This window comes from Zootoca vivipara, chromosome 8 (genome assembly GCF_963506605.1).
Source record: "Zootoca vivipara chromosome 8, rZooViv1.1, whole genome shotgun sequence".
Classification (NCBI taxonomy): Eukaryota; Metazoa; Chordata; class Lepidosauria; order Squamata; family Lacertidae; genus Zootoca; species Zootoca vivipara.
The window spans coordinates 21,655,594-21,670,827 of NC_083283.1; the positions used below are offsets into that span (position 1 = coordinate 21,655,594).

Below are 15,234 nucleotides of genomic sequence, written 5' to 3' on the forward strand. Positions count from 1 at the left end.
GGAGGAGGAGGAGCCGCCGAGTCGAGGCCTCTTCCGACGCCGCTGCCCTTGCAGGTCCGCCGGTTGCTGCTGCGCGCAGGTCCCCGTCGCCGGCGCCGCCTGTCCATCGCCGGCGTTGCCATGGGCGAGCAACGGGAGCGCCCTGCGTCGTGCGGCGCTGCTAGGCCGCAGGGGGACGAGGTGAGCAGGGCAAGTCCGGATCTCCATCTCCCCGGATGGGTGCGCGCGTTTCCTGGGGATCAGGTCCCCGTCGAACCCGGAGGCCCTTGCATCCGAGCAGGCGCGAGCAGGGAAGGGCGAAGGGGGGCAGGATCGAGCTCCAGGGCCGCGGTCTTATGCTCGCGCTTACTCGGGAGTCAACCCCGCAGGACTCCGTGGCTCTGACTTCCGAGCAAAACATAGGCTATATATAATACGTCATTGAGTTTTCAGAGAGGCGGCGTAGAAAACAAGTGCACCCTCTACGACTCTTGCGTTCTTTTACTTTTTGAAAAATTATTTATTTCAGATAAAGTTTAACAATCACAAATCCAACATAAAAACAAGATTCCAAAGAATCTCCTGGACGTCCCTCCTCCCCTTTGTGGGTCCTAATGTTAGTCATTTCCTCCTGCATCTTTTATAATAATCTTTTACATCTCTGTTATATTCAAAATTCACCATTAAACTACAAGTGTTATTCCAATCCTACTAACGATTTTAACTGTTTCCAATTATTTTTAAGATTAAATTATAAATTTCCCCCATTACTTTTTAAAATTTAGGTCTTCGTGATTTCTCATTCTTCCAGTCATTTTTGCCATTTTGGCATAATTCATCTACTTAACCTGCCATTCTTCTCCGGTTGAGACTTTATCTTCTTTCCATCTCTGGGCCAATGTTCTTGCTTTAGAGATTGTTGCCGCCTTCAGGTGAGACTGAGGATGGCTTAAAATCGGACGAAGAGCCTCTTTTAAGGAAAAACCCTCGCCGGTTTGTCATCTTCCCCATCCAGTATCCAGACATTTGGAAAATGTACAAGCAGGCGCAAGCTTCCTTCTGGACAGCGGAAGAGGTGAGTGTAACAAACATGCAGAGGTAGGGGCGTTTTTGTATGTGTGTGTGTGTGCAGGTGTGTATTTTGTGTCCTGCTATGTTAGAGGCTTCACAGTTTCCACAGTTACAATGGGGTTCCTATGCAAACAAAGCAAGCTAAAGTATATGCTCGACCAGCCCATTCGCGCTGTTGTTGTTGGTTTCCCCCCCCATTTGTTCTCCCGCTCCTCCTCACGCTACAGCTTGTCTCCGCTGTTAAAACCCGGGTCCTTTTGTTGTTGTTGCTGGTAGCCAGAGATTGGTTTTTTAACCCTTTCTGTGCTTTTTTTCCTGGCGCTTTGGCAGACGATGATTGGGTGTAACAGTGTTCATTTCTGTGCTGGTTTTTTTTTTTTTTTTGGCGCTTTGGCAGACTATGTCGGTGCTGCGTGTTAGTTCCAGAGAAGGTATTATTCATCATTTATTTCTGTTCTCTTCCCCCCCAAAAAGCACAGCAGCTTTGGGCCACCCCCCCAAAAAAGCAAAAGAACTTTTGCACCCCCCAAAAAAACCTCCAAAACTTTGGTCAGCAGCTCCCCCCAAAAAGCTCAACAACTCTGGGCACTTTGTGATAAATAAGGGGTTTTTGGTTTGGTTTGGTCAAATAATTAGTTTTTGGTTTATTAAATACAGTTATATATTACAATTATACATTTTTGTTATTTAAACTATAAATATGGTGAAATTACGTTTTTTCCCCTCAAAGTGACACACCACCCGAGTTATGCTCGGTTTTTTGGCGAATTTTGACACACCAAGCTCAAAAGGTTGCCCGTCACTGAACTACACTCTGATGCTTGGCAGGGGGTTGGACTGGATGGCCCTTGTGGTCTCTTCCAACTCTATGATTCTATGATGCTGGTGTTGCCCAGAAACAGATATTCAGATACTGGGGTTGGTACACAGCCATCATGGCTAGTAGCCATTGATAGCCTAAGAATTTGCTATAATTCTGAATGGATACTTCTAAGAATTTGCCTAATTCCATTTTAAAGCCATCCAAGTTGGTGTCCACAGCTACATCTTTTAGTGAATTCCATATTTTGAATAGGCGCTGTGTGAAGAAGTATGCCTTTTCGTCCTGAATATTCCAACATTCATCTTCATTGCATTGCCTCCTGTTCTGGTATTAGGAGAGAAGAAGAAAAGCTTCCTCACAGAATGCATCATTTTATATTCCTCTATCATGATCACCCTTACTTGCTTTTTTTTTCTAAACTAAAAACACCTCAAACATTGTGTAGGCTTTTTTCATAGGGGAGTTCCTCTAGGACCTTAATCATTTTGGTTGGTATAGGAGAATAAAAAGAAAGGAAGGGTCAAGAGACCTAGGAAAGCCGGACTTCAGGGACAGCTAGGAGAGAAAGTGATGAAAGACTGACTCCATTCACTGATGTCACAACCACACCATACATTTAAGGCACTCTTGTACAACTTTAAAAGTCGTGGCTTCCCCCAAAGAATTCTGGGAGCTGTAGCTTGTAAAGGGTGCTGAGAGTTGTAGGTACATAACTAAGACTTGCCCCAAAGAGACTCACCTGGTGCTGTCATTTTCATCAGGCAAAGACATTTGTCTTCTCCCAGGCATTTGAACACTGATATGGGCCACTGATAATGTGCTGTTTTAGGTAGTCTTTCTGGCAGCAGTTGGTTCATCTTTTTGTGTCTGACTTGTTGAGTGTGGATGAACTTTTAGCATATTAATAAAAGAATTATGTGGCACCTTAAACTCTAATATAGCACAAGCTTTTGTGGACTAGAGAAAGAAGAAAATGGTAAGGTGGTAACTGAATGGCAATGAGATATAAAATGAGATATAAAAATTGCAGTCAGTGACACTGAGAGCTCAATATATGCTAGATAGATACACCTTTAATTTTTTGCGGTAATAGATTGGTGATAACTCCTGAAATGTTTGTATGTACACCTGCAGTGGGGCAGGGAACAGTTAGCAAGAAATGATCATAGATAGTGCAGATATCCTGGCATATTTAGTGTACTGTTTCTTAAATTAATTTATTTTTAATTATATTGGTTTTGTGTTTATTATTTGTTATTGCTGTTAGCCATTTTGGGACTTTTGGAGGAGTGAATGGATAGTGGTGATAATAAGAAAATTAATAACAAATCTTTTAACAAGTTATGGGCATCTTCTTGCAAATGTCTTTAAATGAAACACAAGACATCGTGGAGAGAAGCTTTGTAGGAGCTATATGAATGTGGTGGGTTGGTGGGTATTGGTGTGTTTTGGTTTCATTATTGCTCTTGTTCTTTTGTATTTTGTGTTCTTGTCTTGTAACTTTATGTTGTCAGCTGCCTTGAGATCTACAGATGAAAAACAGTATACAAATTTAATAAATAAATAAATTGCCATTTTATTTCCCTCAACAGTTTCTTTTGTCTTCCAGAGTTATTAATGAAGCATTACAGTATAAATTTGCAATGAATTTTTCTTTTTCCTCACAAAGGTTGACTTATCAAAGGATCTTCCTCACTGGAACAAACTGAAAAATGAAGAAAAATACTTTATTTCACATATCTTGGCTTTTTTTGCAGCCAGCGATGGAATTGTGAACGAAAACCTGGTAAGAGACTTTATGGGCTGCTTTTCTAACCCTGGGCTGCCTGCCTTATTTGCTATTTCAGCACCTGCAGTCAAGCCGATGAAGCACTTAGAAATTTGGCATATGACCTCAAGGCTTATTTGCCATTAGTGTTTTGAGCAAGCAGTTCAAATATTTAAGGTCCTTAGATGAGTTTGCACATTCCATATTTGGCACTTGAGGATTGCAGCTCCATGTGTCGATATGAAACACCCATTCCCTTGGCCCAAGTTTCCTGTTGTCTGATAACTACATCAAATGTAGTGCTTTCCAGTGGTGGTAAAATCATGCACCCTTCTATGAGTTGTTAAGAATGTGTATGTGTGAATTATCTCTAACCTTTTGTTGTCAGGTGGAACGTTTTAGTCAGGAAGTGCAGATCCCAGAAGCTCGCTGTTTCTATGGCTTCCAAATACTAATAGAAAATGTTCACTCAGAGATGTACAGTTTATTAATAGACACTTATATCAAGGATCCTGAGAAAAGGTAATCACCGTAAGTATTGCTACAATATAGAGGATTTCTGTCTTGTGTTCTTTCCATATTGAATGACTCTGGTTCAGGCATAACAGAAGAGATCACTACAGCAATAAGCCACAGTAGGACTTTGTTTAATTTGAATAATAATTCAGCTTCAAGTAAGTATGAGAAAGAGCAAGGAACTGCATGGTATTGAGGCCCTGCTCTTTGACTTCTAGAAATGTACTCTGGCCCAGCCGTATCTTTTAACCTCTGAGATTCTACGAAGCACCGTCAAGGCTCATGGACTAGATACATGATTTTAAAACTGTGACTTTTGAAATGCTGAGAATTCTGCACCAACCAGAAGGCTTCACACAGCACTTTCATGAAATCACAGAAGACACGCAGCCCTGAAAAATTGTGCAAAATTACAGAGATGGAAAATGTGTGTAGCCAGAATAGAATGGCGAATAACCTCTTTCATGAAGGGGCTGGATGTGAGAAATGAGGTAGACCGGTAGAAATTAGCTGAATACTGGTTTTGTCTCTCTGCCCTGGCCAGTTCATATGGTTTTTATTTATTTATTTAAAGACAGAGCAGTCACTAAGGTCAGTAGTGGCTTACCTGGGCAAGTATTGGCATCGGAAGGGTGCCTCTGTTTTACCACACCAGTTGCTGTTGACCAAAGGGCGACTTTTTCTTCAGAGTTAATGTGCTGAAATGAAGTAGCCTTGCCACTCACGCTGTAGTAGTAATAATAATAATAATAATAATAATAATAATAATAATAATAATTTATTATTTATACCCCGCCCATCTGGCCGGGTTCACCCAGCCACTCTGGGCGGCTTCCAACAAAATATTAAAATACAGAAATCCATCAAACATTAAAAGCTTCCCTAAACAGGGCTGTCTTGAGATGCCTTCTAAAGGTCTGGTAATTGTTGTTCTCTTTGATCTCTGGTGGGAGGGCATTCCACAGGGTGGGTGCCACTACCGAGAAGGCCCTCTGCCTGGTTCCCTGTAACTTGGCTTCTTGTAGCGAGGGAACCGCCAGAAGGCCCTCGGAGCTGGACCTCAGTGTCCGGGCAGAACGATGGGGGTGGAGACGCTCCTTCAGGTATACTGGACCGAGGCCATTTAAGGCTTTAAAGGTCAGCACCAACACTTTGAATTGTGCTCGGAAACGTACTGGGAGCCAATGTAGGTCTTTCAGGACCAGTGTTATGTGGTCTCGGCGGCCGCTCCCAGTCACCAGTCTAGCTGCCACATTCTGGGTTAGTTGTAGTTTCCGGGTCACCTTCAAAGGTAGCCCCACATAGAGCGCATTGCAGTAGTCCAAGCAAGAGATAACTAGAGCATGCACCACTCTGGCGAGACAGTCCGTGGGCAGGTAGGGTCTCACCCTGCGTACCAGATGAAGCTGATAAACAGCTGCCCTGGACACAGAATTGACCTGCGCCTCCATAGACAGCTGTGAGTCCAAAATGTAAATTACTCAGTGGTGAAACGAGTTAATATTTCCTTCTAGTTTGAAAGCAGGTTCTGAAAAATGTTTGTGCCTTAACATTCTTCAAGATGCAGAAACTTCTTGTTTTGGCATAACGTGCACACATTCAGAAGATCATTTAATCATGTATCTGTTACGAGAGGATTCAGCCATCTGTGGGTGACCCCCCTACTTCAGATACGGCTGTGTGAAACCCTGATTAAACTTGCGGTCAGGGAGGGGATGGAAGGAGGCTGCTTGTATCATCTCATTTTCCTCACACCTCTTGCTACTTAGGGCTGCACAAGGCCATGATCCTGTTTGGAATCTGAGTTTGGCCCAGATCAGGCTGGGCCCCGGAGTGATCTGGCTGGAATAGGACCTGATCAGGATTACCAAATTGGGTGCCAAACTGTATTGGGGTGCCTTGCACAGCCCTAATGTGGCATTCAACCACGTTTTACTCTTGAGTAGACCTGTTGAAATTAATAGCCCTAGCTTAGTCATGCTCATTAATTTCGGTGGTCCGCTTTGGGTAAAAGATAGCTGATCCACCCATATTGTCCGATGCACGGATGTGATACTGGCGCCTCAGATTCTTGCTATCTTTTGGTTTGTTTTCCCCCAGGGACTTCTTATTTAACGCTATTGAAACAATGCCGTGCGTTAAGAGGAAAGCTGACTGGGCGCTGAGGTGGATAAGAGACAGGGAAGCCACTTTTGGTAGGTTGCTTCTGAGTAATGCATTTCCACTATACGTGCCTTAGTTGAAATAATGTTTTTGAGTGTTCTAAAGTTGTTTAATACCACTCAAGTGTAAGAAACTGAACTGGTATACAGTAAGGCTCTGTACAAGGAAGGAGGGGCTATGGTGTTGGTTTGTATTACCGGTATCCTGTGGATGAAGGTGGTTGAATGAGCTAGTTATAAATTATGCTTAAGACCACCAGGGTTGGGGCCTTTGTGGAGAGGAGGGTCACTGGAGTTCATACTGCAGTTTTGTATTATGTTCTCTAAAAAATAATTTATTTTCTTGTTAATTATGTTGCTTTCAGCGCAGATTGTTATTGTATTTGTACTGGAATTTCCTCTCCTTTTATATGTTGCAACATTCTATTTTACAATTTGAGGGGTTGGTGTCTGAACTTTGTGACCATAATGTGTGTGTGTGTGTTTTTATCTCCTCTGAAACAGGCGAGAGAGTGGTTGCTTTTGCTGCCGTCGAAGGGATCTTCTTCTCTGGTTCTTTTGCGGCTATATTTTGGCTGAAGAAAAGAGGACTTATGCCGGGGCTCACTTTCTCCAATGAACTCATTAGCCGAGATGAAGTAATGTGGTGGGGGGCTGATGTTCAAAATGGCGTCCAGTCTTGTTCTCTGAAAGCAAAACTGTCCAATTAAAAGAGCCACAGATACTAGAAATCCCCCCACACTTGATATTTTTTTTAAAAAAACAACCAGTAGTATTTGAATTGTTGAAATAAAATACAGTGGTACCTCTACTTAACGAATAACTCTACTTACGAATGTTTCTACTTACGAATGGAGCTCCGTCTGCCATCTTGGATGCGGTTTAGATAGGATTTTTTCTACTTACGAATTTTTAGATAGGGTTGCTTCTACTTACGAATTTTTTCTCCCAATGCATTCCTATGGGATTCGACTTACAATTTTTTTTGACTTACAAATGTGTGTTCGGAACGCATTAAATTCGTAAGTAGAGGTACCACTGTAGTGTAAATGTATCACTTTAGATTAAGCACAACTCATTTTAATAAGAATGATGTGTTTTCCCCAACTAATAATGCATGTTTCTGTCTTGAAATTTTTAAAATATGAAAAATCAGGGTGGGTGGATTGGAAGCCAACTTGGCCTTGTCTGCACTATACATTTAAAGCAGTATCACACCACTTTAAACAGCCATGGCTTCCCCCAAAGAATATTGGGGACCATTGTTTGTCAATGTGTCCTCTTCTTTGCTGCTTTATATTGCTGTCTTATCAATATCTTCTGGATAGTTCTATTCAGGTTTTTAAATTGTGGGTGTGTGATGCTGTAAAAAGCTTGGCCCTTTTAACATTTAATTTAGGATGGATGGATATTTTTTATGTATCTATTTAAGGTGCATACTGTATATATATATGCACCTTAAATACATAAATAAAAGTGGAAAAAGAGAGTTGGTTTGTAGAAGCAAGGCAAGTGTCCCTTATTTTCCATTTCATTCTTATTTTTCAGGGACTCCATTGTAATTTTGCTTGCCTAATGTTTCAGTATTTAGTGAATAAACCTTCGGAAGAAAGAGTCAGAGAGATTGTTGTCAATGCAGTTGAAATTGAACAGGTGAGCAGACGAGTCTCTGGGTTTCTTTTTCTGCAGCCAAAATACTATTCCCCTTAAAAAGTCAGGTGCCTGGTCTACTACTACACTTTTGCGTCAGTCACTGTTTGTCACTGCAGTTGCTTCAGGATAGAACACCTTGACATATATCTCCAGATCTCAATGTGTTGTAGCTTTGGCTCTATTTAAAGTGGCCTCTGTTAACATGGTAATCAGACTCTAATGGGTTATTCCTAAGTAGCTGGAACTGTGCTCCTCCTAAAATATTTTACCTTTTTTCTAATTTATAGGAGTTTTTGACAGAGGCCTTGCCAGTTGGCTTAATTGGAATGAATTGCACTCTGATGAAACAATATATTGAGTTTGTAGCAGATCGGTTACTTCTGGAACTGGGCTTCTCCAAGGTAAGATAGCTCAGGAAGATATAAACATTTAACACCAGTCTCCTTACAATACAATCCTAACCATGTATTCTAAGAAATAAGTCCTATTGAATTCAATGGGGCTTACTCCCAGGTAAGTGGCGTTGGGCTTTGGTAAGATTTGCCGTAGTCATTTATTTCAGGGTTCTGTCTGAGCTCTGTAAGCACTTGCAAATAAAATATATGAAGCATAAAAAAAACAAGCAATCTTTTGACTAGTCTTTCTATGGTCAAGTTGCTTTGCAAAATACTGTACATCTTATTTAATAATTGTGTTATTTATTTCTATCGTTTTGTATCTATTTATTTAAGAAAATTTGTATTCCACCTTTCTGCAACAAAATAAATAGTGTGCAGGGTGACTTGCAACACATTGTTACAAGTAACATATTGTTAACAAATAACGTACAGTGGTACCTTGGTTCCCGAACGGCTTAGTTGTCCAACAAATCGGCTCCCAAACACCACAAACCAGCGTAAGTCTCCGGTTTGCGAAAGTTTTTCGGAAGCCGAACATCCTCCGTGGCTTCCACTTGAGTGCAGGAAGCTCCTGCAAAGCCACGCCTTGGTTTCTGAATGGTTTTGGGAGTTGAATGAACTCGTGGAACAGATTAAGTTCGAGAACCAAGGTACCACTGTATTGTTAAAAAAAGAACATAAGTAAAATAAAACAAGAAAAGAGACAATAGAACACTCACTGAAATGTGAGTATCAGACATTAGGGCCCAATAAGTCAAATTAATACCTTGTCTAAGAAATTATGACTCTGGAGCGGTGGCTGCTTCACCCGCGATGTACCGAGAAAGAAAAAGGAGTACTATCTCAGTGGAAAAGGCCTCCAGCAGTTAGCTACCAGAGATTTGTAGGAATATTGTACTGCTTAGGCCAGTAACTGATTTAATAATAACTTTGCTTTTTCTCAGGTCTTTCAAGCAGAAAACCCTTTTGACTTCATGGAGAACATCTCACTGGAAGGAAAAACCAATTTCTTTGAAAAGAGGGTATCGGAGTATCAGCGTTTCGCAGTTATGGCTGACACCAACGATAACGTTTTTACTCTGGATGCTGACTTCTAGGACTGCCTTCTTCAGAAGACGAGTGTTGCAAAAAATGTTCACGTGCCACTTACCTGATTGAAAAGCTGCTATTTCTTCTACTGGAAGTAGAGGGTTCTGGGAACATTTTTTCATGTTTCCACACATGATGAAGTTTTTTATAGGACATATTTATTGCAGGTGGTGATGTAAATGGTTGTGTGCGTGTGTGGGTCCTCTTTACCAAAAGTTCCTTTGATAATTCATGCACCTTTTCTACTTAACAGTCTTTGAGTAATACAATTGTGGCATTTGTGTACGCCTCAATTTGCTGTTTTGTGTAGAGCAGTAAGGCTGCAGTCCTCAAAATGGCCCATGCCACCTTAGGATGCTGTGTAAGTGCTGCTCAGTGGGTGGAGAGGAGTTCCACTGGCAGAACAGTTCTTGCACTCCCGGTGCACCCCTAAAATTCTCTGTTAGTGTACACGTAGCGTTGAAGATGTGTTGCGGTAGGGCTTGAAACGGGGTAGATTGCAGCAGGCCTTCGGATCTGCAGGATCAAATGGCCGCACAGAAATATAACCTTACTAAGCCAAGATATGCACAAGCCTTTTACATATACAAGCAGTTCCTTCCCTCGTTCCTGAGCTATGATTAAAGCAGGTCAGCTCTAATTAACCATGGTTCCCTGTTTGGTTTGAATGGGAAGCTAGAACTACCTTGCTTCTGAATAAGCCAGGGTATTAAACCATATACTGAAGTTGGTTTGATAACCCGTCTTGTTTCAAGGCAGGTAACTGAAGTTTCTCGGTTTCAATGAGACAGGAAGATGTGGCTTTCTTGGGTTAATTGTGGCTCCAGCAGACAGGTTTCATGTGCAAGCAGAAGGCTCATAGCTGTGATCATCTGAACTAGACCAGTCCTTCAGAGGAGCCAGCAGAGATTGCTCCAGGATCATTCCTCCCTGTATCAAATGGGACAGAAAGCAAGCTTGAAGATTGTCTTCTGATCTGTATCCAAAGCCAGCTGGTATTTTGCAAAGTCAAAGTCTTATGACTTTCCTTCTGCAGTTAGCCAGGATATGGACTGAAGGCATGTAAGGCAGTTAGCTTTTTGAAGCTAAGAAAAAAGTAATAATAAATAGGTGTGGGTCTTGTCCAGGGCATGGATAAGCAACCACTTGGATACTTCATGTATGTCACATTTTGCTCTTGGAAGGAAAAGTGGGGAACCTAAATAACACCAAGAGCCAAAGGCAATAGATGTTCTTAGTGCTCAGTTGAAATCAGGGTGCCTGTAACCTTGGCATGTTGTTTTGCCATTTTGCCTGTGCCTTTAAAGGGGTGCAGGCATACAAGCAGCTCCCCTGACTAAGAACAGCAGCTATACAGAAGTAGTGGTATGAAATGGAAAAGGGTGCAAGTAGAGCATACAATTAACGAGTGCTCAGTTCAGTTGGAGGTGAATTCATGTCGTATGTCAACATACCCCTGGGCTGGCTTAGTTGGTAGAACATGAGAGTCTTAATTCCTGTCTTGTGGGTTCGAGCCCCATGTTGGGCAAAAAGATTCCTGCATTGCAGGGGGTTGGACTAGATGATCCTTGTGGTTCCTTCCAACTACAATTCTCCTATGACATAAAGATTTGCAGACCATGGCAGAGCTATAGTTGTAGCACTGGTGACTGCATTAACTGTTGTCATCACATTTCAAAATACAGTAGTGGGGCTATACCAGTGTGGACAGTTAGACTAAATTGCCCTTGGAGAGGCAGAAGGCCCTAGTGGGTAGTGTTTTGGATAGAAACTGTGGAGGTCTGGGGTCAAATCACATTTCAGCAGTGAAACTCACTAGGTGACCTTGGGACAGTCACACACACAAAACTTTCCGCTGCACCTACCTTGCAGGGTTCTTGTGATAATTTTGGGCAGTGGGTGTCATGCTTGTAGCTTTGAGTTCCTTGAAGAGAGGACACGGAAGGAGTAAATAAGAAAAATAAGCAATTACTTCTACAGGTCAGGGAAGGGTGGGTTTCCTTCCCTGGTTTAAGATTATTTCATTTTAACCTCAATAGAGGTTTGTGTCAATTCAACTATTTTTGCAACGAAACATGGTTTGAATTCATGTAACTTATAAAGAACTTATAAAGAACGTTTGGGTGTACTTCAGAAAAGGAGTATGACGACTGGCTGTTTTAACAGTTCATTGGCACTTTATTTTCTTCAGAAACCACAATTCTGCTTACTCAAAGCAAGTCCAGTCTCTGCCATACCATAGCATATTTCAGGAGGATTAATTCTAGAACCTAAAGACTTCTGGCCAGAAACTTTGGCCATCTGTTTACTGTAACTTCTGACTGCATGAGTGCTGTGTAGTTGACTATGTGTCCTATAATATCTCTTGAGTAGACTTCACAATACAGTATCAGAATTGGTTTGTTTTTTTTATGCAACTTATCTTCCTTATACAGCATGTAAGCATCAAAGCCAGAAACTGGCTGGCCACAGTAGCGAATGGAAAGAGAGAAAAGTTGAGGTTGAATATCTGAAAAGGTTTCTATAAAGCCAACTCTACTTGATGAATAATCGAGTCCATTTTGCTTTTAATATTTCTTAGCCCTTTTGCCGTTGCCAAGGGCATTGCAGTCTTTGTCCCCAATTCAGTTTTAGTCAATCTAGTGACTGTACATAAGGATGGGTATTCCTATTTGAATAAGCACTTCCGGATGGTTCAATGGATCCCAGGTCATAATTGCAGTGCGAATGGCCAAATGTTCAGAGGTCTTCACAAGGATGCAAATCAATTACGTTGCTGGATCCAGGCATTCACAACGCATCTTAGAACAGACCTGTGTGAGAGCTAGTTATTCCTTTGGTCTTCCAGGGCCTACAGCAAATGAATAAAACATAACACAAGATGGATTATATAGAAACTTCCACTTCAGGACAGAGCCTGTCATTTTTGAAATGCCTGCAAGCAGCTTCACCTGCTCATTCCTGTGAGCCAGGTGTATTCTCACAACACGTTTGCAGGTGTTGGAGAGTGTCCTGCGACCAAAGAAATTAATAAGGGCCCTCAGTCTGTGAGGAGGACAGATGTACTAAAGGGGGACAGAAGAAAAAGCTTCCTGGTTTGGTCTTCCTTTTGTTTAGAAAAATATACAGCGGCACAAATAAAATTTGCTGGAACAGCCTCTACTGCCTGTGGTTTTCATTTTGCAAGTTTTCCCTTATTTCACAAATAATAGTGCATATTACTTTTGTGTAAGCTCTGATGTACTGTTTGAAGGTACCATAGCCAAGTGGCACGCAGCCCAGTGGCACTACATTCATGGCACGCAGACAATCTGAGGTCCAATCCCTGGCATTTCCAGATAACAGCAGGTGGTGGAAAAGGTGTGAGATTCTGCAAAGCCACTGCCAATCAAAGTATACAGTGCTTGACTGGATGTACAAATGGTGCAGGATTCAACCACCGTGTCCCCTCAAGGCAAGGATCTCAGCTTGCACAATGGGACTCCCTACAACAGGCACCCCCAAACTCGGCCCTCCAGATGTTTTGGGACTACAACTCCCATCATCCCTAGCTAACAGGTCAGGGATGATGGGAGTTGTAGTCCCAAAACATCTGGAGGGCCGAGTTTGCCTATGTATGCCTGCCCTACAACATGTCCTGCATCCGTATGAAAAGTATTTTGGCTGTCCCTGTTCAGAACTTTGGACACTACTGCCCTGAGCAATTTCCAGCACCTCCGGCTTTCTCTTCTGTGCTCAAAGGGCTCCTGGTTTTTTAAGATACCTGGCTAAAATCTTCCCACTCTTTAGCCCTTAATGCTTGTTGACGCTGGTGGGAATTTCTAGGCAGTTGTTGTGATGCATCTTAATTGCAAAATGAAACCCCAGGTTGTCCATGTGATGGAGCGCTTGAGCCATTTAATGTTCTGAGTTAGCTGGGAGTGTGCTACAAATAAAATTCTTTCAGAGAACAGAAATTCATTAATGCAATATTTTAATGCCTAGTATTACAAACACTTCATGTGCACACTGAGCTTAACCTGTATACAAAAGGACATGTGGCATCTGCATTATTATCATCAGTAATTAAATTGGTTGCTTGCTTTTTCTTGCCCAGAGCAACCCAAAGCAACTTACAAGCATACAGACAAAGGAGCACCCCCCCCCTAAAAAAATATACATTAAAAAGGCCAAAGGCCTGGTTATAGAGGAAAGTTTTTGCCCAGCACCAAAGATATATAATGATGGCATTTGGTGAGTCTCGTGGTAGTTGCATCTATCCTACCCTTAGACTAGAGACAGGTTGAGGAGGAACTTCCAGAAGAATCTTGCTTATTTTTTTATTCCAAGCATGGGGTACCTGTTGCCCTTCAGATGATGATAGACTCCAAAGCCCATAAGCCTTAGGCAGCATGGCAATGGTCAGGGATGATGGAAGTTGTAGTCCATCAATATCTAGGGGGTCACACATTTCCCACACCTGCTCTACGGTAATTCTGATTCAGTTATCTTGAGTCCCAGGGGTGGCCCATTTCGTCACCTGTACTGAAGTTGGAATTATCCTCCCACTGCCCCCTCACTTCTGCCGTTGCCAGAATCTATGCCCCCCCCCCAAAAAAAAAACTTGGGGAGAGCTGGGGTGCTCCTCGAGGCACTGCTGCTCCTTTTCTCTGTTCCAGGCGCAAGGCCACTCGCTGGTGAGAGGTGGGCATTCCAGCAGTGGTGGAAGAGGTGGGGCAGGCAGGGCTTCCACACCTTGAGGCGAGTGCTTCATCCCGCCTCATTGGTGGGCTGGCTCTGCTGAGTCCTATTGGTTATGTAGACCTGAGGTAATTCCAGAAGCTTGGAGAAGTACAAGAAATCTTCAGAAATAAAATTCCTCAACAGTGGTGGGAAACCCCCAAAGTTGTCCAATGAGGACTGAGCATGCCCAGTAACCCCAGAATGCTTATTGGCTGTTGGGAGGGTTGGCATTCGTTTGCCTCAGGAGACAATGGAGGAGAAGTCAAACTGTTGGAAGGATGGGCGTACCCAGCGAGGGGCAGGGGGGAGCTGCTCCCACAGAAGCAATAATAATAATAATAATAATAATAATTTGTTGTTGTTGTTTAGTCGTTTAGTCGTGTCCGACTCTTCGTGACCCCATGGACCATAGCACGCCAGGCACTCCTGTCTTGCACTGCCTCCCGTAGTTTGGTCAAACTCATGTTCGTAGCTTCGAGAACACTGTCCAACCATCTCGTCCTCTGTCGTCCCCTTCTCCTAGTGCCCTCAATCTTTCCCAACATCAGAGTCTTTTCCAAGGATTCTTCTCTTCTCATGAGGTGGCCAAAGTATTGGAGCCTCAGCTTCACGATCTGTCCTTCCAGGGAGCACTCAGGGCTGATTTCCTTAAGAATTGATAGGTTTGATCTTCTAGCAGTCCATGGGACTCTCAAGAGTCTCCTCCAGCACCATAATTCAAAAGCATCAATTCTTCGGCGATCAGCCTTCTTTATGGTCCAGCTCTCACTTCCATACATCACTACTGGGAAAACCATAGCTTTAACTATACGGACCTTTGTCGGCAAGGTGATGTCTCTGCTTTTTAAGATGCTGTCTAGGTTTGTCATTGCTTTTCTCCCAAGAAGCAGGCGTCTTTTAATTTCGTGACTGCTGTCACCATCTGCAGTGATCAAGGAGCCCAAGAAAGTAAAATCTCTCACTGCCTCCATTTCTTCCCCTTCTATTTGCCAGGAGGTGATGGGACCAGTGGCCATGATCTTGGTTTTTTTGATGTTGAGCTTCAGACCATAT

At 42.6% G+C, this 15,234-nt stretch overlaps 1 protein-coding gene across 1 annotated transcript; it reads left to right on the forward strand.

Moving 5' to 3' along the window:
* Nucleotides 1-12,619, forward strand: RRM2B (ribonucleotide reductase regulatory TP53 inducible subunit M2B). Its single transcript, XM_060277680.1, has 9 exons — nucleotides 1-180; nucleotides 893-1,054; nucleotides 3,543-3,659; nucleotides 4,030-4,163; nucleotides 6,258-6,352; nucleotides 6,824-6,957; nucleotides 7,868-7,972; nucleotides 8,260-8,373; nucleotides 9,315-12,619. Exons 1-9 carry the CDS (start codon nucleotides 121-123, stop codon nucleotides 9,465-9,467), a joined length of 1,074 nt encoding a protein of 357 aa, XP_060133663.1. The 5' UTR covers nucleotides 1-120; the 3' UTR covers nucleotides 9,468-12,619.
* Nucleotides 12,620-15,234: the final 2,615 nt, after the last annotated feature.

What these genes read in the sequence shown, in the direction of transcription:
- RRM2B (XM_060277680.1), top strand. Translation starts at nt 121, where the DNA reads ATGGGCGAGCAACGGGAGCGCCCTGCGTCGTGCGGCGCTGCTAGGCCG. An exon ending in GAATTGTGAACGAAAACCTG is followed by an intron (nt 3,660 to 4,029) that starts GTAAGAGACTTT and finishes TTTTGTTGTCAG; the next exon opens with GTGGAACGTTTTAGTCAGGA. An exon ending in TGGAACTGGGCTTCTCCAAG is followed by an intron (nt 8,374 to 9,314) that starts GTAAGATAGCTC and finishes GCTTTTTCTCAG; the next exon opens with GTCTTTCAAGCAGAAAACCC.